The sequence below is a fragment of the Saccoglossus kowalevskii genome, chromosome 4 (genome assembly GCF_978046115.1).
Source record: "Saccoglossus kowalevskii chromosome 4, keSacKowa6.1, whole genome shotgun sequence".
Taxonomy (NCBI): domain Eukaryota; kingdom Metazoa; phylum Hemichordata; class Enteropneusta; family Harrimaniidae; genus Saccoglossus; species Saccoglossus kowalevskii.
The window spans coordinates 27,608,927-27,633,936 of NC_140644.1; the positions used below are offsets into that span (position 1 = coordinate 27,608,927).

The 25,010-nt window shown below is 33.6% G+C and overlaps 1 protein-coding gene across 2 annotated transcripts in view; it reads right to left on the reverse strand.

The window, feature by feature from the left end:
• The window catches only part of LOC102806253 (protein NSUN7-like), a 45,566-nt gene extending 22,537 nt beyond the window's left edge, over nt 1-23,029 (reverse strand). Inside the window, exon 1 of one of the 2 annotated variants that reach the window (XM_078006919.2) lies at nt 22,545-23,029. In XM_078006919.2, the coding sequence (XP_077863045.2) occupies nt 22,545-22,929 (385 nt within the window). In that variant the 5' untranslated portion in view covers nt 22,930-23,029. The remainder of the gene's footprint in view (nt 1-22,544) is intronic. The other variant, XM_085498044.1, reaches the window with a different exon arrangement.
• Nucleotides 23,030-25,010: the final 1,981 nt, after the last annotated feature.

A 25,010-nucleotide genomic window follows, 5' to 3' on the forward strand; every position in this document is an offset into this window, starting at 1 on the left:
AATTTCCCCAGTGACTTTATTTCCCTTTTGGCATAATATTTGTGAAAAACGTGATCTGTATTCACTTGGTAACAGAAAAGAGACAGTTTGTGCCTCAGGTAATGTCTGCATAAAATACAAAAGGCATGTACAAGTGGGCAGTCTTATTATAATTTTAATCCCATTATTTAAAATCATTTCGCTGCCTGGTCCCGGCCAACACTTTACTATTTGCAAAAATACAATCCCTGTGCACACTGGACTGTGATTAAAATCCACAATACAAACTTGTAGAAGAACTTGAAAATCAAATATTTACAGAATAATGCTTCAGATATAAAGGTCACGGTCTATAGTATGTATAATGGGTAGCAGCCTAGACCTAAACCGATCGAGCAGTGCATACTTCATGTGTGTGTATACAACAAATATATATTTCAACTTCATTGATGTTCAGAACCAAAAAAGATATGTAATATTTTCTTTACGGTGTCAATAAAATACTATTCTATTCTATTTTTTTTTGCTAAGGGGTGAACACCATTGCTGTCACTATGCTCAGTCGTCAAGGTCTTGTACGTATACATCTACAGTACATGCACCGGCAGTCAAAATGTACTCCAATGGAAGTGAACAATACTCCCCAATACAAACCAGTGTCTGACTGAACAAATTAAGGTTACTGTGCAAAAAAAAGATACATTTACAGTTTTCAAAAAAACACACTATATTAGTTCTAACAGGTGGAGGTTTCGACACTAAAATAGACATGCATACAGCTCATCACAACAATGATGGTTTAACAGATGAGCTGGATTTTTTTCATTATTTTTCTACGTAATCCAAATTTCTAAACATTTGTTTACAAAAGAACACAATGAATAAATAATAAAAGGAAAAATTAAGTTTTCCAGGTTGTAATTATCCACAGCTCTGAAGACATGTGGTTGCTAAGATATGCAAGATTAACGACGACAATTCAGAAATAGACATTCATCCAGTTATCATGTACATGACAATTCCTGGGTAACCAAGATAAGAGATTTCAAGTGCATACATTAAAAGCAGGTAAAACTTCAATTCTAAACTGCAAGCATTATTATAACAAGAAAAGGCTTATACATTGTAACTCTGATGATGGATATATACACATCCCAAAAATGAAACCAGGCATTAATAAAATACTGCAGTACTAGGAAAAAGTGTTTTCAAAACAACCATTTGTTTATACAATCTTTTACATGTAAGGTGATTTGCAAAAATAATGAGTTGTATTCAAGCAAGTGTAATTTCAAAAAGTTAGAAATAAATCACCCTGCGTCTACTAACTGTTTAACAGTCAATGGCCAATTTTTTTCAGATTCGGCTACAATAATTGCGCCTCTCTCGACAACAACGGCTAAGAGCAATTTTCAAATCATGAGTTGAGTTCTGCAAAAATGGTCATCATTTAAAAGCATGTCATCACCCCCAGAAATGTATATTTAACAACAGGCAAACATATGAACATATGCCTGACATATGACGGTAGCATATTTTTTGTGATTTTTCAATATATGATACCAACTATATTTTTAAAGTCCAACTTGAGGTCCAATTATTTGGATAAATATAGTTTTCAAAAACGGCAGAAATGATTGCATGTGTAGTTGAGACAAGTAACTGTACAAAATGACTGTACCTGTAGGCTGGTGAATCTATTTTTAGACTTATCCCTGAGCACTTACTAAGTTGGAATGTTTGAAAATTTCCTCACGCTATTTAAACATGAATATCTTGATAAGGAGATATTCTAAGATCAATCACTTTTACTCTCAAACCACTAGACAGGCAATTTTTGATCCCTCTTGAACTTCACATATTTGACATGATATTGCACCAAAGAATCTTAGTCACTTGTCTAATATACAACTCCTTTATGACCACAACTGATTATGTGGGATTGTTGCTATGGACAAAATAACCACAAAACCAATAACCTGACATACTACTACTGTGTTTACTGTCAACTCAGGAAGAAATAAATACACTCAGGATGATAGTGCAGAGAAACTTAATCTGATCAGAACAATTTTAATCCCATGGCAAATTAAAATTAGATGTGAAAATAAAATCTCTGTTGTGGTATCCACCTCATGGAGGTATGGTGTACATGCAAATCAATAGGATATGTGAATGACCCCTAAAGGTCACACATCCTGGTACTTTCACTATCAATAAAAATTATTTTTCAAAAAATGTGGAGGAGATGTCATTAAAATTAAAATGAGATCACAAAAAATCAATGTACAAGTATAGTAAATTACAAGTCATTGTCAATGACACGTCCCCGTTCCGTTCATATTTGAGTGACATATACATTCAAAGCAGATCATGACCGAAATGCACCTGCATATGTACAACACATTGTGATTTTGATGCAGTTTTGGCCTTAAAATGGCCATCATTCCGCTATTGTTAAGCAGATCGTGAAACAAATGCACATATCGATTTGTGACATGATGTACCATGTGTGTGTGAAGTTTGAACTTGATCAATCCAGACATGTCTTGGATACGGATCCAGAACTGAATTCTTTAACAAAATGGCCGCCAGTCGGCCATTTCGAACTTGATCCGAAAAAAAAAGAAAGACGTGCATCAAGGTCCTATTATGTTTAATGTATGTACCAAATTTGAACAAAATCCATCCATGCATAACTGAGATACGGGTCCGGAATGGTGAAAATGTGCGATTTCAATGCATTTTCGGCCTTAAAGCGGCCCCCATTTGGCTATCGTTAATGAGATCATGAAACAAATGCACATACATATTTGTGACATGATGTACCTTGTGTGTGTGAAGTTTGAACTTGATCAATCCAGACATGTCTTGGATACGGATCCAGAACTGAATTCTTTAAAACAAAATGGCCGCCAGTCGGCTATTTCGAACTTGATCCGAAAAAAAAATGACGTGCATCAAGGTCCTATTATGTTTAATGTATGTACCAAATTTGAATGAAATCCGTCCATGCATAACTGAGATCCGGGTTCGGAATGGTGAAAATGTGCGATTTCAATGCATTTTCGGCCTTAAAGCGGCCGCCATTTGTCTATCGTTAATGAGATCATGAATCAAATGCACATACATATTTGTGACATGATGTACCTTGTGTGTGTGAAGTTTGAACTCAATCAATCCAAGCATGTCTCAGATACGGATCCAGAACTGAATTCTTTAAAACAAAATGGCTGCCAGTCGGCCATTTCGAACCCGATCCAAAAAAAAAAATGACGTGCATCAAGGTCCTATTATGTTTAATGTATGTACCAAATTTGAACAAAATCTGTCCATGCATAACTGAGATCCGGGTCCGGAATGGTGAAAATGTGCGATTTTGATGCATTTTTGGCCTTAAAATGGCCGCTATTCGGCTATCGTTAATCGGATCATGAAAAAAATGCATGTGCATATGTCCCATATAATGTGTGATGTATGAGTGAAGTTTGAACTTAATCGGTCCATGCATGTTCGAGATACAGGTGATCACGGACAAACGGACGCACGGACGGACGCACACAGGGCAAAACATAAGTCCCCGTTTTTGGACTGCGTCCGAACGGAGACTAAAAATCCTTCAAATTATTACTGTTTCAGAAATATATTATTGTTTTATTTATAAACTTGGATCCCAGTTTGATCACAGGTTTGAATATTTAAATATCAGTAAGCAGGGGACAAACAAGGGAAGAATGGTTCTCACTTCCAGTCATATACAAGTATGAAACAAATCTAACACAGCTGGCAGTGGAGTAGGCATACAACTAGTTCCACTATCAAAACACATGGTAAATAGTTATACCTAGGATACACTCAACATATCTGTCTCCTCCATAAACATGTGTTCAGCTTCAAGTGACTTTTATTTGCTTTCTTTGCTGTGTGTATACTCAAGTAGCTGATATATATATATATATCTGAAAGCAGAGGATTCGCTAACCTATTTCCATCATGATAGAGGAGTGGGTCATTTTGTCTCAGAAAAGCTATGACACAATAATCTAAAAAATAATATAAATATTTATAGGCCCAACCTCAATAAATTTCAATGAATCAAACTTATTTTGTCAAAGGTTGTGAAATCTATCATTTGAGCATATAATATGTGATAAAATTGCAAGGATTGATGATGCCTGACCTTAAAGTACAACTCAGAGATTTAAGTTGCTTCATGACATGGTCAATGAACCCGAGTGAATGGCTTCAGCATTGTATTGGCCTCAAATTTTTCCACTGTGGGAGTCAAAAGTATAAACCAACACTGCTACATATCTTTTTACGTTTATAGGAGAGGGAATCGTCATCTTCGCATATGCAGGAATGAAGTTCTAAGCTCTGATAACAACGCACACTTAAAATGCAAAGGCTCATGGGTAGACATGCTATGGCCATCTGCTGCATGAGCGGGTGATGATAACTCCCCCAACTTTAATACAGAACAAATTCACAACTACAGTTATAAAAAAAACTCAGAATATGGCATATTCTCGTGGGTGGACAGGGACGCCTGACAACCATCACTGGTGAAAACAAAGGCCAAAACTCACAGAAATCTGTACTTTTTGTTGAGACTCTCCTGAACAGTGGAACCAGACTACACATGTGCAAATTTGGTTGTTCAGTATTAATTCAAAATTGAGTTTGTGCAGTTTCGTCAAGTTTAGCTGTTTTCATCGGCTCTTCGATCATAGAAATACAATATAGTTGCAAACATTTAAGCAGCATAGAATGTTCTAATACATAGCTCCACCCCCAAGAATAGTCATAAATTGTCCATATAAATGGTGTACCATACCTTCTTAGTAATAGCTAAGATTTAAATATGATATATCGTGATGGTTGAGTGCAATCCATTAAAATAGTGGCATGACTAAGTAACATATTAAGCAGGCAATGTCTCCAGGCAACAGTTAAGAATCAAATTTGTGTAGCGTCCATCTTTCTCTGAATTTATTTTTGTTATTAGTACATGTACATGTTGCATGTAATAATGTAAAACTGTCGTAGTATAGAAACCATATTATGGAAAAAAGTATCATCGCTATGACTTTGGTACGAACATGTACACGTTTTATTTGCTTCTTTACTTCTAAAGGCAGACTAAATCACTTACTGATACTTTTCAATATGCAGTACAATTTATTACGATCTCTTAAAGCAATCAATTAAGATTTGCCTTCACAAATCTGCCGGCATGCCTTCTGAAGACGCATTTATTTTGGCTTCATAAACCTTTTCGACTGGCCTTTTGAAGGCTCATTTTATTTTATCTTTATACACATTGTACCTTCAACAGGTCTTCTTTGTAAACAGACCTTGTGAATGCTTATTTGGCAGGAAGTCTCTAATTATTAATATTTAATCAAAGAAAGCTTAGAAAGAACTCCCGTGTACTGAGAGTGCATGGAGACACATTAAAAATTAATTCAAATTACTTGTACTTGAGATATTATGGAAAAGCTAATAATTATTATGCACATATTTGAGTGTGATAAAGTCTGAGCAATGTCACAGACCACCTACGTACTACCGTAAGTTTCATTGAAATGTAATTAGAACCAAAAATTATCAATTACTATGCTAATTACAGAATTAATATGAACAGATTTTAACCCATGTCTGTACATTGTCCTAGAGCATCTATGTACCAAGTTTCATTTAAATGTGATGATTAGTACTAGAGATCATATCAGTGTGAAAGCTTAAAATTGGTTGATTATGCAAATTAGGTGATTAATATGCGCGAATATTTACCAAAAACTGATCTGCATAGTCCTTGAGTATCAATGTACCAAGTTTCATTGAAATGTAATGAGATATCATATATCAGAGATATCGTTATACAAATTAGGTAATTAACATGCACAATTTTTTACCAAAACCCAATCAAATCTGTGCATTAGCCCAGACAACTATGCATCAAGTTTTGTCAAAAACTAACTTGTAGTTCTTGAGATACATATATCAGTGAAACAGACGGACATACACACATGTACAGACACACTAACTGCAAAGACTCCCATTGTGCCGCGTCCTGTTCGATATGGGATTCATAGCGACGTATACAACGCATGTAAAATACATTGTTTATTTACATGAAATTCGAACACGTGCTGCACAACGACCATTGGTTGACAGAAACATGACCCATTTTGCAGGTGACTGCAACAATATGTGACAAGTATGGTGTTTGGGTTGTCAAGACAATGTAGCATATAAATGCAAGGTTAATGACGATACCGTTCACATTTTATTTATTTACATAATTTGTCACATACCTATAAGGCATATTTTAATATTATGAATTTTTGGGTTTAATTGAAGAGCAGCGGTCATCATGAAGTATTCGTATATTCAATTTATTCGCATGAATATCACTTGTGTTGTGTATGTTGCTATGGTTTCCATTTTGAACAGGATGCGATGCAACAACCACCAGCCTTTAAATATAAATTTGTCCATCCTCATTACAGCAAGTCTCAGAAGTGTTGGGGTAGCCAATTTGCAAATTCGCTATCGAATTGGCTAACTGCTTTGGTTTTGACTGAACGGTTGGCTTTCGAATCTCGCTGGCGCCGTCCTGTGGTTACGCCCACTCTGGATGAATCTATATTACAGTAGGGGGTCGGCCGATTTTCTCCCTGATTTATAGGAAACTGTTTCTCAACTTGTCTCTTTATTTAGTTTCAATCAGTGTTCAAGATGGCTACCCCATATAGTAAATATCGATGGAGTAATCGCATTTATCATATTATCACTTGTACGCCAGCTGACTCTGGCCATTCCCAGGCCTCGCAAAGCAAACCATTCAGGGGAATCCAGACATGTTCCAGGCTACGTAAAAGCATACTATGTTCCCTAATGCAATATAGACTCGCCCAGAGTGGACGTGACCACGAGTCAGCGCCAGCGAGATTCGAAGGCCAACTGTTTAGTCAAAACCCAAGCAGTTAATAGCCAATTCGCTAGCGAGTTTGCAAATTGGCTGCCCCAATACTTCTGAGACTTGCTGTAAAAAAAAAATGAGGGAAAATAGAATAAAAGGAGTCCAGACACAGAAAAAAGGTGGTGCAAGCGCAAAATTTGTGACTTCCAACAAAATACTGTTTTAACAAAATAATGTTTTTACTTTTAAACGATTACTTTACATTAAGTTATAAGCCAAACATAAAAAAACAACTTCTCTCACCAGTGAAAATAGCTAAACTTTCATATCAAGAAAATTGCATCGCACGTACAATTCACTGAACCTCTTTAAAATTCATAACATGTATCGGCGGTATTAGGAAACCATACGGTATGTGCATTTCTTAACGAGATAAATGCTACTTCTACACTAATCACAATAGTACAGGAAATTGTGCCCATACTAATAAACTCAGTTGTAGGTTAATAATGAGTCTGCATCAAAACAAGAAATGGAAGCGTAATTTTTTACTCATTTACAGAAAAATTATTGTCTAGGTAAAGAGGAAATTGTCAATCAAGGATGTCTGGTTCGATTGTATTCAACGTACGTGTAAACTACACGACAAACACTTTGTATATTTTCACAAAAACTTAAAGTGGCATGAACCAATTAATGGTTTCAGTTTTTTTAATTACCGTATATGCTCTATTAAAAGCTCACATTTTTTTTTTTTTGATAGATCAAAGGGCATTGAAAACTTCTTTTATATTAAATCAGTGTTGGGTGCGACTACAGACTCACAGTAAATTTGTTCTCATAATTTCAAAAACATTTTTGAAGCTTATGCAATAATATATTCATTCATTCAGATAAAACATCTAAATTGATTGTATAGAGATAAAAACAAAAACTACCGTAATTGTTTCATTAGAATTGCATCTCTAAAGGAGCATGCAAGATACATTTATTTGAGGGCTAAAAAAAAGGGGGGTTTGCTTCGTGCATTCAGATTGAAGCCGTTATATATATGGTATATGGTAAATAAATATGGTATTTGAAGTTCAGATACATTTTAGGAGAATCCATGACATTAAAAGAACAAGTCTGACCTTACGTTGAGGTTGACTGAATTTTAATTTGTTCTATAGTACCTTTTTGTTGGAATTTAATGAGTAAGAGTCCTCGTAAATCTCAAAGACTACAGACTTTGTTCAAATATTGAAGCCTAGTTAGAAAAAGCATATAAATTGTGTTCTCTGAAAGTAGAGTGTTTATTATATATTTTACGATACAAAGTCAATAATGCATGAAATTCCATCAAAACAATCAAAGTGATGAAATAAGACCAACTGCTCTGACTAGACAGAGAAATTGATGACACAAAAAAGTTGATAATTAGTTGGTAATTTTAGGTAACACTTGTAAAACATGGTTAAAACATGCACATTTCCATGGAAACCAAAGGCCCTCCCCCAAAGACTAGACAAGAGAGCTCAGTAGAGCTTATCAAGATATCTCATTGTGCAGAAACCACTGCAAGAGATTAAATAAAAAAAACTTAATACAGCTGGTGGTAGAATGTGAAAAAAATATCCTTGTTTGGGTTTGTTTTTTCTTTCTTTTTAATGGCATATACAAATGTATATTTAATTTAATTGTTATTTATTGTTTATTTGTTTTTTAAAGTTTTGATAAAATAAAGATTATGTAGCATAAAACGTAGTACAAATAAAATGAAAATTTAAAAATTACATACACATTTTAAACACATTGCTCCTAGCAAGTAATTTCATTGCTTTCTGGTTCGCAACCCCCAGCTGGCCACTTGACCAGTTTTATTAAAAGAGTGTGTTCTCAATTAAAAATAAGTAAGAAGTGCTGAGAGAAGCAGAGTATGATTAATGAACAGCATAAAGGTGAGTGGTCATAAAAAAAAAAAATCACATAGTTACATAAACCTACTCAAATAGTCCATAAAATAGTATTTGCATTTAGGCATCCATTAGATGGGGTTGTTTAATCTGACTACAACTGAGACACGATTTGCACTCAGTTAAAAGTTCTGAATCCAATGAAAATGACTGTTTGTCTGAACAGTTTTTTCACTCTGAAGATCAACATAGATAAGTTAATTAGGCTAACAAAAGTAATAAAATAAAAAATGGTGTTGTGCTGCGCCTTTTTTCATCTTTTCTCGCTACTTTTTATTTTATTTTAACAATAGTATTCTGGGGCTTTAAATTGAAATCAATGTACATGTGCTTAATTGTTGAAAAAATAACTGTTGCTATACACAATGCATCATAGGAACATGTAAAACACCTTTTTGAAATTCAAGGGTTATGAAACCATTTCAATTCATCCAAATTTCACAGATCTATATATTAAAAGTTTCATTTATTCATTATGACAGTCATATGACCCAAATTCTTGTTAAATTGTAATACTCAACACACTCACACTGATACTCAGTAACGCCACTAATCATGTACAAGAAAATTATGACAAAAAGGAAACTAAATGATACAGCATTACTAATTTAATACTTCCACTGTAGCTGTGAGTTTCATGGTAAAATAAGTAGTTGTTTTTTTCGTCCTGGATTGGAGGGACACTGCCAACGAGTATAGAATTCACTAAAACTTGATATATCACGGTCATCACACTACGCCGTGTGCAATGTGGGTTACAAGTGTGTAAAATACATCATTCACACAAAATTGCTGCACGACAACTTGAGTTTTATTCGAAAAACAACAATCCGGTTATTTGGGTTTATTGAAAATGTCTTCTATAAACATATATATTTTAGCTATATATTAATTTAAATTGAATAAATACAAATAATTATTATAGTTTTTTTATATTGTCTGATTGGTAAATTTTGTACGTGACTAAACTATGTCTATATCCCGAATATACTCCATGGTTGGCTTGGCAAGAATGCTTTCTCTACAACACTGTCAAAACATTTCTCAAGGTTCATTACAGTTATTCATAAGAAAACGGTCAACGACTTTACTTCGGCCCCCACCCAGTTTTGAGAGATCATTATAAAAAGACAGAATATCAGTCAACACAATGCAAAATCTCACAAATCCTGCAAACAAAGACAGAGACTTAATCAATAAAACGTATTACATATAAGAATGAAGACAAGGAGAGGCACATCATCCACTAGTACTCCTCCTGATATACTAACAAGTCCTCATTATCATTGCACGAGGACCTTACAAAAACTATTGAAAAGAAGAGTTGAAAAAATCAACAAAGTGTATATGTAAAAGAATCAAGATAACAAAAAACACAGTAAACTATTGTTGTGTACATCTTTCACTGCTCAACGATGCCCCCAAAATACATGTTAGTTACCATAGAGGAATTGTCAAGACCAGTTATGTATACTTGTATGCGAGTGTACACAACTTTTGAAGCTATTGTATTACTGGACAGTTACACGTTTTCAATCCAACTAAAGAAAACCTCATGATGCTAAGAATTTATAAAGAGATATTGTCACGACATGTACATGTAATGCTGGATAAAAACTTTTTTTGTATGCAAAATTTGAAATAATTGTCTTAATTTGTCTAAATCAATTGGCACCGACTCAAATCTCAATGGTACATGCCATAGTAAACACATTATGTTATTTGCTAAATGCAAACAGAATTTGAAAACCAGTGCAAATGATACCAAATGTTATAGCTACCAAAGAGCATAGCAATGTGCATTCAAGCATGCATTCTAAAAGTCAGTTATCCAAACTTAATTGTCACAACACTCTGAAACTGAGCAGCATTGAAGGCAGCACAAAGGACTGTCAACAGGTGGTTTTAAGGTACATGTAGTTTGTCATCCAAAAAAAAATTTGGAAAAAATTGATCACAGTAAATCATTAAAAAACTGTAATAGTTCACATATATGCGAGTCATTATCTAAGTTTTTACAGAGAAATAAGGTTGTGTTTTCAAGAAAAATATAAATAATCCAAAAGTAGCCATTTTAGACCATTTTTCATAGGACACATTATTCCAAGGATAACTTAAATTAAAAATTCTCCAATTTTTCATGACAGCCAAAGGTAGCCCTCATAACACTACATATAATTTTTTTAGCATAAGTCAGAATTATGAACATTATGTACAGTAACCTAACCCCTCAATAATTTCTGAGTATGTGTTTTTGTTAATGGAACATACTACTTTAATTATGTAATCCAAAAGGAAGCCCCCAAAGTATTGTCCAGTTTATATTCAATGTTATCATTTTCAGTAGGAAATGCACAGTACTGTATAACCTGCCCCACTTCTAGATGGCCTTAGCACAAGACAATGACAATGACTTAGTACAACTTAAAGGTGTTGGTCTTAAGATTGGTAATCAGAGCTGCATCTATTGTACATTTCTGTGTGCAGTGAATTATACGCACCACTAGTCTTGTGGATCATTACAGGCTTTCAAATCAGTGGTCATGGTCAAAATGCATAGCAGTAAGATGAACTTAATGAAGCAGAACAGCCAAATTTGAAAAAAATGGGAGTATTACTTTTGTACGATTTCAAAGTGTGCTGCACAGGCCTTTTATGAATCAGAAAAACTCAAGTTCAATGAAACTCATCCATGACGGATTGGTGTTTTATTTATTACAAATGCGCATGTACATGGTTTCCAATATAAAAAGATAATACCGCTACACACATAGTGAATTCTTCATCTACTAAAAAACAAATCAACACACACCTGCAGTAGAGGATGCTGCATGACACAGTTCACTTGTGATTGGTATCACACATACAAATACACAAGCCCCCCCCCCCCCACTTACTTTCTAGAAAATGACTGAAATTAGCAACTCCAGGACCAGGAATGGTCTTATAAATAATACAGCCATCAGGCTCATCACCTGACGGGAATTAGCAACTCCAGGGCCACAAAATTAACCATACTACCCCTTTCAGTAATGGTATAGCCATCAGTTTCATCATTTAGCCACTAATTACTCACACTGACAACCATAGAGTGAATGTCTATAGCACCTGCAGAGAAATGTCATTACATGGCGTGATATTAAAATAACATGTCGGATTGGTGCCAATACATGTATTATTGTCTCCTAGTTTCAACCATAAACTGACAACAAGACTAAGATTGGCATGCCATTAGAAAAATAAATAAGTGGAAAAACTACTCAACCTGCATTTTAAAAGAAAAAGACAGGTGCTTTGTAATAAAATCACAGGGGGTAATAACAAAAATTATATCCTATGTATGTGGAAACATATTGGATACACTACTTAGGTGCTTTGATGTTTTATTATCTAATATTACGGTAATCTTGACAGATCTATTTCCTGAGTATTTTAGTAATACATGTATACGAGGGATGATTACAAACCATTAGTAGAATTTACAACCATGTATATCAGACAAGTTGATCATTTGGATTTACCACCAAAACTTTAGGTGTTAGGCTTCATCATTTCATACTTGATGTTCATGTCTCTATGGCAACAGTTATACATGTACTTTTATTGACCAATCAAAACATTCTATGTGAGAAGCTATTTACAATTATTATTCATATAAGTTTTACAAGGTTTGAGTAATTCTTTTGTTAATACTTTTTTTTAAATATATTCTGGGTACTCATTTTATGAAGCTTTTTTGTAACAACTCTCCTCTCATCTAGTAGATGTTAGTATATTCTGATCAGTTCCATAGCAAGCGTATAACGTAATTGATATTTGTCAAATTTAATGATTTTTCCATAACACTGAGCACGACATCAAATATATGATCTGAGGCTTTGTAGATGACATCATCTCCCCAGACAACAGTTGTACTTGCCGATTTACAACTGTCTTGGATTATATTACTTTCAATTTAATATTCAAAGTAGTTATGTTAATATTATTCATAACAATAAAATAATATAATCATTGACTAATTTGATTAAAGATATCATTGTACCTTTTTTAAAGTATCAATAACACCTGTATAAACACAAAGATCTAAACTAAACACATTTTCCAGTACCTGTTGCTAAGTGACAGCAGCTCAACACTCAAAAAAACCTCTTTCACCGAAATGAAACTTTATATATTGCATGAAATGAAAGACAGTGCATTTACAGATATTGTTGATGAATCACAATTATTCACAGTCAAACAATAGAACAGAGCTGTCAAGCACAACATGCATGGGTAACAGCTAGTTTACAGCTTTATTTATGAATTTGAAGGTAAATGACCTCAGGTAGGATATCCTGATTGGTCAATGCCACCTGTTGATTTCGACAATGTATACTTGCAGGCACCAAGACAGAACAATTCCCTATCAAGTTTTGTTGACATAAGTCTACTTATGCAATCAGTTTGGAATTCATGAAACCCAAACTCTAATAACACTCCAAAATGGGTTTTGGCGTCAGAAAACAGCAACAATGTAAAACCTGTAGCGATTAAGTCAATAAGTTTGTTTTTTCTTTAGTATCCAATTGCCTGTTATGTTGTTCTTGGTTTTTGTCAATACTTGCATGTTGGAACATAGCCCCTATGCAGTATACGGGTTTAGCTTATAATCATAAAGTATTTTACTTTTTCTTTTTTCTGTGGGAATTTAAGACAGTAGCCAACCATCAGGCAACAAAATAAGTTAGGTATTTTTTACTAGATTTTGGTTCCCAGCAATCTAATTAATGTTGAAGGATACTCACTTGTTAAGAGGCATGTGAAACGTGCGAGGCCAACTGAGAATTGTTCAAAACTAACAAAAAGAAAACAAATAATTTCTTCTAGTCAATTTATCTAGGTGATTCCACGGCCCAACCTGGTAAGAACCCAAAAAAACGTGACTGTTGTAAATATTTCAGCCTGGTTTCATAGAAATAATCTACAATTTCAAGCTAGCTGACTGATCAGTGGATTAAATATTGTATCATTTTTTGTTGATATTGTAACAACAACAAAAAACGTTCGAAAAAAATACAGCTTTCAAATTACACGGTCAGGCATCTTGCATTGAGCAAAAGTGAAACCATGGAAACTAAAAATGTTAAATTAATTCATACAAAATGAAACACAAATCTCAAAATTACAATGGCATTTTTAGAGAATGACTGTGTGAAGCCCTGTACATTATTCAATCTCCAAGTACATTATTCTATTCTAAGGGTTTGTCATTTATTTATAAGAGGGGTAACTGTGTATAACAATTTATCTACTGTAAAATATTTAATTCCACAGCTAGGAATTTTCACAATTTGTGGCTTGTGATCGACATTGACATATTGTGTCGTAGAACCACAGAAAAAAATTTCATGATTTTCACTGGTTCATCAAATTCATGAAAATTTGTCCAAAATAGAAGTGGTTTAAGGGGTTAAGATTAAATTTATGTGTGTATGTTTTCTTATTCCCCATTATATTTTCTGATCCATCCCTGCTGATAACCAGCCATGGTTTTAATATAGAGCTGAATCCCTATTGGGTTGAGATAAATTAGAACAGATAACTGATCACAAAAATGTCTGAATTATTATCAGGAAGATGAAAAAATGATTGGAAAAAATACCTGACTGCAAATGAATAAAGTTAAATCTGATTCCCTGTCTGCCTTAATCAAATTGGAAAATATTTTTTTTAGAAATTTTTTTTTCTAGACTAATGTTTAATATAAATTGTGACAATTGATAATGATTTTTTTATGGAGATCAATGGCAAGTATTTAATGGAAACAATTTGTTAATTGAAGCATCACAGTATCATACTGTGCATGCCAAGATTTTTTGTGGATCAACAATAATTTTACCAACACTGCATTGTGGTTGTATTTTAGAAACAAAATGGCGTCAATCAATGGGAAGTCGTGAGGCAGTGAAGAGGAGAACTTGAGCTTTGGTCAAGAAAAATTGAAGCAGCACTGAACTCCAAGAAATTCAAGCAAATTTGATTCTTGAAACTGTAAATAAAGTGTTGTTTGTAACCAGCACAAAGTGTGTATGGGTTATTCTCGTTTCCATCGGCCTTAGTTACCATTTTAAGCTTGACAGCCATGCAATGTATTGTGGGAAATGACATCATTCTTCTTCTTGTGATGGGACCCATCACTAAACATGTGAACTACTGTGGTGCACTAAGAATTTAACATTAACAACTAAATAACACTGTAATTATTAACTTAATGTCTACAAACAGATTTAAATACATATTAGATTAATACATACAATCAGTTTTAAAAAGAGTTAAATTATTCTTTTAGGTGGAGGGAAGAATAAATTAGGACTAAACATACATGTAACTAGATAGATCACTGATATAATACAACTCTGTAAGTTGAGGAAATCAAGTTGACAACATGAATAAATGTACCCCCTGCGTGGTGACTCCCACACAAAGGCATCATTATACAACTTTACCTAACACTATTAACAGATCAAAGGTGGCATGATTTATCTCTTAACAGGGTTCCCTGATGCCAGTCACAATAAAATCAATCAGCAAACATTTTTGTTTGACTGCAGTCATGCATAAATATTACATCACAATACATATATATCGATTTTCAGTAAAAATACATTCTGGCAATTTATATTGTGACAAGGAATGCGGATGTCTGTACTGCAATCCATCACTTCTAGAGGTAAAGAGATTTCTCTGACTAGGCCTAGATGCTTGACTAGCTAGTCTAGGAGCTGTTTTTGTTATGATGGAATTTTTGTGTAGTTAAATCCAGCAACTGATAACAATCATAGTAATCGCAAAAATATAACTTCCGGGATCAACCAATCAATTCAGCCTCATAAACCTATCCATTCCAAGTGCGAACAAGTCTTACTGCTTAATTTATGTTCAAGACACAGGGTACCGGCAGGCTTGAATAAGTTACTGGAATTTTTAAGGCTTCTCAAACATTACCCTCGTATATTTCATACAATTTCAATTCATTTATTAACACATAACATCCCCCGGAAAATATTGTTACAAATCAGATATTAGTAAATGAATAAAAATAACTACATGAAAAGTAAAGAAACATAAAGCATAAAGAAAAAAAATGATAAAAATTTGTATGCAAGGAATGACTTACTGGTACTGGCTTAGTTTATGAGGTGCTGCTGTCTTACCGGGGCTATATCAAAACAGTTTTTTAAATATTGTGCTGAAGATGTGTTTTAAATTTGATGAGCTGAAATAAAAATATGAAGTCTCTCAAATATGAATGCCATGAGGAGTAATATATCATATGTATCCAACTTTATTTTCTGTATTAGAAGTCCATCACCAAAAGAAGCTTGTGTGCAAGTTGAAATGTACACTATATGCTATGTTGGGTGTATAAATAACTGAGAGGTAATTTATCTCTTCTAACACAGCAACTCAGCTACTACAGGGCATCTTTCTAATACTGAACACATTTACCTGTACATTTCAATTTCTTGAGGTGAGCTTCTAAAAAGAAATTGGTAAACACTCTATCCATAAATTACCTATATCTATTTCTCACTCATGGTTATTAAATCAAAATGGATGATGAGATTAATCATATTTAATAAATTAAAATCTAAAGGATTTAAATCATTTGGACTGGATTAACAGTAGAGATGGGATTAGGGAGAAATCGTTAATTACACTTTATGAGACAGTAATATGACATTTTAAATTGATACAAGTTTATTGAAAGGGGAAGGTACCAATCCCAATTGCACCATGGAATTATGTGACACTATCGTCTTTAATTATAAACATTTATTACAGTCCGGGGATTATAATATCAATTATTATACATCTGTCACCCTAACGCCATAAGTTACAGCGTGCCGTAATTTTGCAGTATTTTACAGGGTAATTTCATCCTACCATATTAGGAAATGCAAATTCCAAGTATGGAATGATTATGCGTGTAAGAGTTCTCTAAAAAAAAAGAAACATGGCTGCCACCAGAGTTTGACTGAACTCTACACAAAGAAATTCGCTGATTCTGTTCTAAACATTTTAGATTTCGGCATTCCCATGGTGTATCCTTGGAAGGAAAAGATGTATAATTATAAGGTTATTACGAGAATACCTCAAAGTATGCACTCAGACAGTACGCTGTTGCACCGACCTTTACTGCGCGTCAGTCGATACTCCCGGTGTACTGTCTTCGTGCATACTTTGAGGTATCCTCGTAATAGCCTCATAATATATGATGGTCTGATTATGCAGTAAATATTTAAGAAGACTTCGTTTCCAAATTACTATGTAAATCCATGTGCATTGGAACAATAAATTTAAAAGCGTTAACTAGCAAAAATAATTTGTACAAAGAATGAAATTGGAAGCCAAAAAAACAAAGTTTGAAGAATTATTAAATATTTTAGACCAACAAATAAATTCCACAATGATACCAAGACACAAATAAAGTTGATGGAATTAACTCAGAAAGCAACTTTAAAATGCATGTTCAATGAAGCTGATACTGTGGTTCAAATAGTGCAACAAATCCCTTGCTGACTTCAATGTATTAACTTACTATACAGGTCAAAAGAACAACCCTTACAGCCCCCAAGACACACTTTCTTTCCATCGTCAGCGTCCAGCATACACTTTTATTGTTGCACTTGTATTTCACCTAAAGCAATAGCTTTCATTCTTTATTTTAATTTACAAATCTTCTATTACTAACAAAATCAATCTCCCGAGGACCACAACATTCTGTAAATGATCTAGTTCTGTCAAAAAAGGTCATGAGAAAATTTGTTTTCATGCATTCTCATAATCTGGATTAGGCCTGCATGTATGCGTGGACAGACTATAACCATGTGTGTATGTGTTGTCATCAGACACACTTTGAGATAAAAGAAATCAAGTCCCGATGGGGCTTAAACCAACTACCTGTTATGGTTACACCTGTCACAGACAGACAAGTTGCCAATGTTTTCAGAAAAATTTCTTTAAATTCAATTTAATTTCTAACCAAACGGATATAGGATGGGATAATGATAAATTTCAAGACTTACAAAGAAAATTACCCAACAATTTCAAGGAGTGAATTATAGTGGTAAAACAGTTATAAAGCCAGTGAAAACATCAACCTCATTTGCTTGAAATAAATGTCTAGAGACAAGGCCGTAGAATTCCTATGAATGTCCAATAGTTGTTTACCACAACTCCCCAACATAAATCATGTTAATTATATCATTTGTTATGCAAAAGCACATAATAATCTTTACTGGTTAGCATAAACAATTCATGATTTCATAAATTATGGTAAATATGTACATGATTTTTGTAACAGAAAATTTGCTTAAATTATATACCTGCAATGATATTCAGAGGGAAAGAAAATCATGACAGAATTCCTTCTCAGCGAACAGAGTGACCTTTAGTTATTTTTGTTAACAATGTGCAGTACTTGTTTTTTTATATTCATAGCATTCAACTCCTTAACTGGTGAAAAGGATGAGTGAACTCAGTAGTAAGCCCAAACTGTGACAGTATTGTCCCCAGCAGATTCCCCCACTTGAGATTCAGACAGTAAGAGTGAAAACTCTGACACACAGGGCTCTCAGTATGAAGAATGCTGGTGTCTTATAAGACATATTTGAACAAACATGGTCACTGTTTGTCTTTCTCAATATGACAGCTACAAGTTACTGTTGCCATGGAGACACAAAGAACTATTCTCTTCAACGACACTTTTAATTATCTAACATCATTTTAGGTGCACAATTTTGTCTAGTTTTCTGGAATATTCTCCAATTGAAGTTATTTGTAGGATCAAATAGACATTGTTATTGCTTACCGGTTATTTTTAAAAAAAACAGATTACAATAACGCATTACTATAGTGTACTTTTATTAAGGGACAGCGAAAATTATATCTTGTGAAAATACTTGTCTACTGGTTTACATTTAGTTTATGCAAAACCATTGAACATAAAAGACTTACATAAACTAAAGTAGAAAAGTTGAAAAAAAACTTTTTAAACCTGTTTTCTGAATTTTTTCAATGAATTATAAAATGCTTATATCATAACAGACATATTTAAATGAACGTTTTTCAATATGGCTGCAGCAAGGTGCAAGTTGCCATGGTGATAACGACATGGAACTATTTTCTGGTATAAAAGCATGACAAGTTCATTTCAAATGTCAGACTTGAGGTGATGTTATATCAGCTCCATGACTCAGTATCAGCCTGGCACCTTACAGGAGTTGCAAAGATTACTTTTATTTTATCTTTCCCCAATTTCTTTTCCCCCTAATCAGACGTGGTACACCATGACAACACGACTACAGGAAATACACATCAAAAACCCTATTGTTTTCTTATGGAGATTATTTACGTCAATCGTCTGTTTGGTTTGTTTGTCAACAAAGTACCACTGTTATTCTTCAGTGGGCTTAAAGGGGGACAACCGCATTGAATGTTGATAAACTGCTGAATTGAAAAGATTGTAAAGCACATGCATCCTACACAATGCATCAAGCAATGAAGTCGGAAAGTAGAATTCAGTTGGGCGTGCGGGTGGCGTCTATCGGCACTCAGCTTTGACGTTCGTTAATGATCATTGCCATGATCCACATAATGATGTGTTCCAATTTCTATTTTCTAATACTTTTCATTTGTGTAGATACTAGTAATATACACCTAAGACAGGGGTTTCCATGGTGATGTAAAATTAGTTTTTATGGTATTAACCATGGTAAATAATTGATTATGAAAATTTTTTCATTTCACTTTTTATACAATGTTCGGCCTAAGCATAACTTAATCTAGCCTAGCATGCTCTTAAAACTGCTACATATCTCAACTTAGCAGTAATCTGTCTAAATATGACTCGTATTAGTAACACAGGTAAATACTATAAAAATAAGTTGAAATTATTGAAGGCAATGATACTTGCTTTAAAAATTAAAGTTTTCATGAAAAGACAAAACCAACTCAGTTGGAAGTTAAGTTTTGCCACAACTGTACTGTAAAATAATATGGGACTATTTTTCAAGAGGTTCCGAAAAGAGAGGCAGGCATAAACATATCTGTCTGTTAGTTGTCATGACTACACAGTACATATGAAGTGAAGTAACAAGCTTGACTTAAATCTGGTTGTTCACTCACTCAGTGAAAGTATGCTTGTAAAAAGAGCATTAAACCAAAATGGCTGCAACTTAATTTAAAATAAAAGTACCTCACAAAAAAAAATATAATTCCAAACAATTTTTTTTTTTTTTGCTTTTGAAATAGCAGCAGTTTCATGTGTTGTGTGCAACTTTGCAGCAAAGAATATAGGCTTCCTAAACTTGTACAAGTTTTGTAATATTCAAACAAGCCCATTGAAATTCAAAGTGACATTTCGATTAGTTTACACACACACACAGATAAAAAGAATCAACACGAAAAATGCTATTTAGGAATCAGTATATTGAACTGTGAGTGGATTTGATTGACAGAAATAAATTTTTACTGGAAATCAATGGTTGCATTCAAAAGTTACACATACTATTGATAAAGAATCCAACTCATGACTATACATTTATCTTAGTAAGTGATAGTAAATGTTTACTGAGGTGAGAATGTAATCTAAAACATGTCTTTTTAACTAGTATAGTATTTTTACCTAATTTAGCTTTCACTAATTCAAAATGTAGCTAATTTAAAAAGAAGTATATTATAATTGTTCGTCTGTCAATTCATGCATTGAGCCAAATTGCTAGTAACACAATGTGTAAGCCACCTTGGATAGATAATATGAATGATATACAATGGTATCAGCTGACAATGTGTTAAATAGCATGGAGCTACATGTATATCAAAGTGTTCTACAGCAGTATCTTTAAGGGATGGACCATTCAACATTATGGGGGTCAGTGGGTATTGACAGTTTGGGGGAAAAAATATTTACATCACGTTAATTACTCTTACCATTCTTCAAATTCCAGCAAATAAGTTACGAATAACAATCATGACATGTGTAATCATACTTTTTGTTAATTTATGCTAACATATTTTACTAGAATATTCCCCCATCTGACAGATTTTTATTTAACCATGAAGTGGAGTATTATATTCATAGAATTATGTATATTTTAGATATATACACCACCAATAACCATGTAGGTAAATAAACGATTGCTACCCACTGTTATTCAAAAAGGTAAAAACAGGATGAGTATGTGGAATAAATTTCGTCAACAACACCTATCGTAATGGCTAACATTCATTTGATATTTAAATTAGGGTTATTTTGTTTCACATACCTCTTTAACTATTAAACACCATTATTTTTGTCGTCAAAATGCAGCATTTTGATATATATATCTAATAATTTATTTTGAACCAAATTAACGTAATTTTCCATTTGCTACAGGTCTTGGTTAATATTGTTATGTAGTTTTTTTTTAAAGTGAACAAATTTAGGGGTGGTTAAGGGTTATTAAAACATTCCTGTCTCACTACACTGTGTAAAGTTTCACTTTGAAAAAAACTAAAAAAAAAACTATTCCATACTTCACAAATCTGAAACTTGCCATCTCAGTATGGATAATAAATGGGGAATTTTTTTAAAGAAATATTCACAAAATTTACTATAAGACAATTTGAGAACTTATCCAAATTTAATTAGTTACAACAGAAAAGTTAGACAAAATTTGACACTAAAACTTTCAATGTTAAGTTTTCACTGCTTCTGATGAGAACGTGCTTCCTGTTTTCTAGTTAAACAATAGTGCAACAACAAAAGTTTAACAACAACAATCAGATTGAAACCACCTGAATGAACAATTGCGTCACTTGCCCACTTGTGTTTACGAGGGTGTAACAGGAATTTGACGCCTTATTATCATCTATTCACTAATCAATGAAGTCACAACTTAATTCCATTCACATTGAGATTATATTTCACACGTCATTACCCAACTCTTTAGTTTAAAAGTTTTTACAAGTTATCATTTTTAAAAAACAGTTAAAACAGTAAAAAAAAATTGTTAGCTTTAATAAAAGCCATGCTGAACTAACTGGACTGTTTTATAGACAGAGGAAGCATAAAACGCCCACAGGCCACAGAGTTCTACAGTGTAAATCTGTAGCTAAGTACAGGCTGACAGCAAAACTTACAAAATAGAGCACTTATGTTTTATCCCTACTGATCAGCTTTGAAATACAGAGAATCCTGTAATCCTAAAATAGGTCCAACTTAAGTCCCTCAAAATACTCCTAACCAAAATGGTCTGACAAGTTGTTGTCAACTTTGGCTTGGAAATTGTTATGTGGTGTTTATAAACATGTTGGTTGGCGGGGTTTTATGCTCATTTCATGAACCCTTACAACTTTAAAGTACAACAAACAAAGCGGCCATCAGACCTTACAAAGACCATCGTTTAGTAGTTTTTTTGTCTATTGTCGACAAACAACAATATGCACATAGAAGACACTTTATTCAAGGTGACAAGCAGAAATAACTGTAAATTTAAACAAGGCTGGTCATCGGGAATATTTGAACTTTTCAACTAACATCACACAGAGTGATAATTTACACGGTTACTAGGATGGTTAGTAAACATGATACTATACACATGACTCACACAGGGGGGAACTGATTATGGTTAAAAACAAACATCTACCGTACTCACATTTTAGGGTAGCAAATGCCAAGTCATAGACAAGCCTTCGGTATTTTTCTTCGTGTGGTGGTATTTGAGGTGGTACAGCGCCCTGACACCAATTATCATTGTCCGATAGTCTCTCTGATTTAATCTTGGGTTTTAAACTAGCGTACAACTGACTAGCATACAGATATACAGTTTGATTTGATTCTTTGCCATTTGGCTGTGTGGCAATGTGAAAACTTTGTGTACGCTGGTGTCCATTCTCATTTAAAACTTCTACCTCCATATCCTTCTGTTTGATGACGGTGATCGGCACAGATTCACTTCGATTGAGCCCATTCATAGTTGCCATTATACTGGAGTTGAGCGGCCTACCGTAGGCAGAGCGGTTTTCCGTGTACAGCGACATGGCTTTCTTACTGTCAAAGTGTTTATATAGCTACTTGCTGCTCTATTAGAACCTTCTGTAAATACTTGAATGATCACCTCTTTAATCTCATTGGTCAATTGTCTCTTCAATTGGACACGGACACAACTATTCACTTAACAGGGGTGGGCAGGGTAGCCGGAAGATAAGGAGTATCAATTACAGCTATAAACTGAATGTGGCTGTTGCCTGAACCTGTCAGAAGGAAATAAAATTTTTAATCAGTACATCATCAGGAAATACTAAAAGCAAACTTGATATTTTTGTTCCATTTGCTTTTCAGCTGGTTAAATAAATGCAGACAATTCAATCCTAACAGTTGATTGAGTTTTCATTTTGTGAGAACAGGAGATAATGTAAAAAGTTTACATTAAGAAATAGGGAGGAATATCAAATTTCATAAAATTAAGCAAAAGTTCTGTTAAGGAAATAAAAAAACAAAATATTAGTCTCGGGAGTACACAACCTATAGAATATTAGAGAATAGAATAGAAAACTTTCAATATAATAACATCATAAAATAAAATGACATTTCGTTGTTCAATAAAACAATTTGAGTATGTAGCATAGTGAGATAAATTCAACATAAATTATTCTTATTGTTTAATAGTGGTGGATAGACACAGCTGAGTTGAGTTGAGTTGAGTTAAGTTGAGTTGAGTTGACACAGGGCTTGGTATAAATGTAAGTAGTTTATTACCATCATGACATCCCTGTCTCACCCATGTAAATAATGGTGACGCCTTCGAAATTAAATTTTCATATAGTACATGTAACCATGTCTCACCCATGGTATAGTGGTATTTCCATTGAGTGCAGCAAGGTTTACATGACCTCTTGCATTCAACTCCAGGAATGTCTCCCAAGTGTGGACCTACCATGTAGGTGACCTACTCACCCATACAAAGGAGTTCACCAGTGTTTGGCAGATACTATTACATTTCATGCTAACATGTAAACTATTTAGGAAAGAAAAAATCTCCTTCAGTATGGCTGTCACAACCATACTCAGACAAAAATTAGAAATTACTTTATATATATATTTTTTTAATTTAATTCACAATCAAAAACAAGAAATATATTATACATCTGTCAATATATCGCCATGATGCCAAAAAAAAAACATTCTGTATTTCGAGTGACAGACTAAAAAAATATTGGATAAATGTTTTATTTTTTAGCACTATGAATAACCTTTAATCAAATTACTTCCATCACAATCATGCATTTATTACAGACTTCACTTTAAAAAAGAATGACCACCAATAACAGTTAGTCATAATAGTGGATTTCTATGCAGTCATATTCTGGTTTTCCACATCCAAGGAATTAAATGATTAAAATCATTTTTGTGGCTAACTTGGCTAATTTGCATGAAAATAGACTAATTTGCATAAAATAACAGTTAAAGTTTAACCAAAAATACGCATAGGTAGTGTTATCAGTAACAATTATTTTTTTTTCACAGTGTGCTGTACTTTCTTGGTATTGTGCTGGGTATCTGCATTCTAGCATATTAGGAAATACAAAATACAGAGCGGTTAAGCAATATTTTCAAAAACAAAGTTCATATCAAGAAAGTTCCAATATTGTTCACCACTTATCTCAGTTCTGGATATCCTACAATTGTTACGATGTTGGATCAGAAAAATGCATAATAAGGGTATTACAAAGATGCACCCAAACACTAGTACACATTTGCATCAATCTCTGCTATATGCGAAAATCAATACTTGCATAAAATATTATTTCATATTAATATTACAATATTGTAAACCATGCAATTTCTAATGATCTATGACAAGCAAGACCTACAAATATATGTAATTTCATTTTAGCCTTCGAATATATTTTGAAAATTATCACAATTAATAATTTCTTTCAATATTTAGTAGTGATATGTATCCCTCAGTTCCATGAAACATTTATTTTGACTTAAAAGTTTGATATAGTATTGAGCCTACTGCTGTATATACAAGCTCGCATTCACGTAGTGATGGTATTTTACCATCTTATAGCAGTATTTTTTTTATGACGTGCTAGTATTTCACCCCGTATTTAGT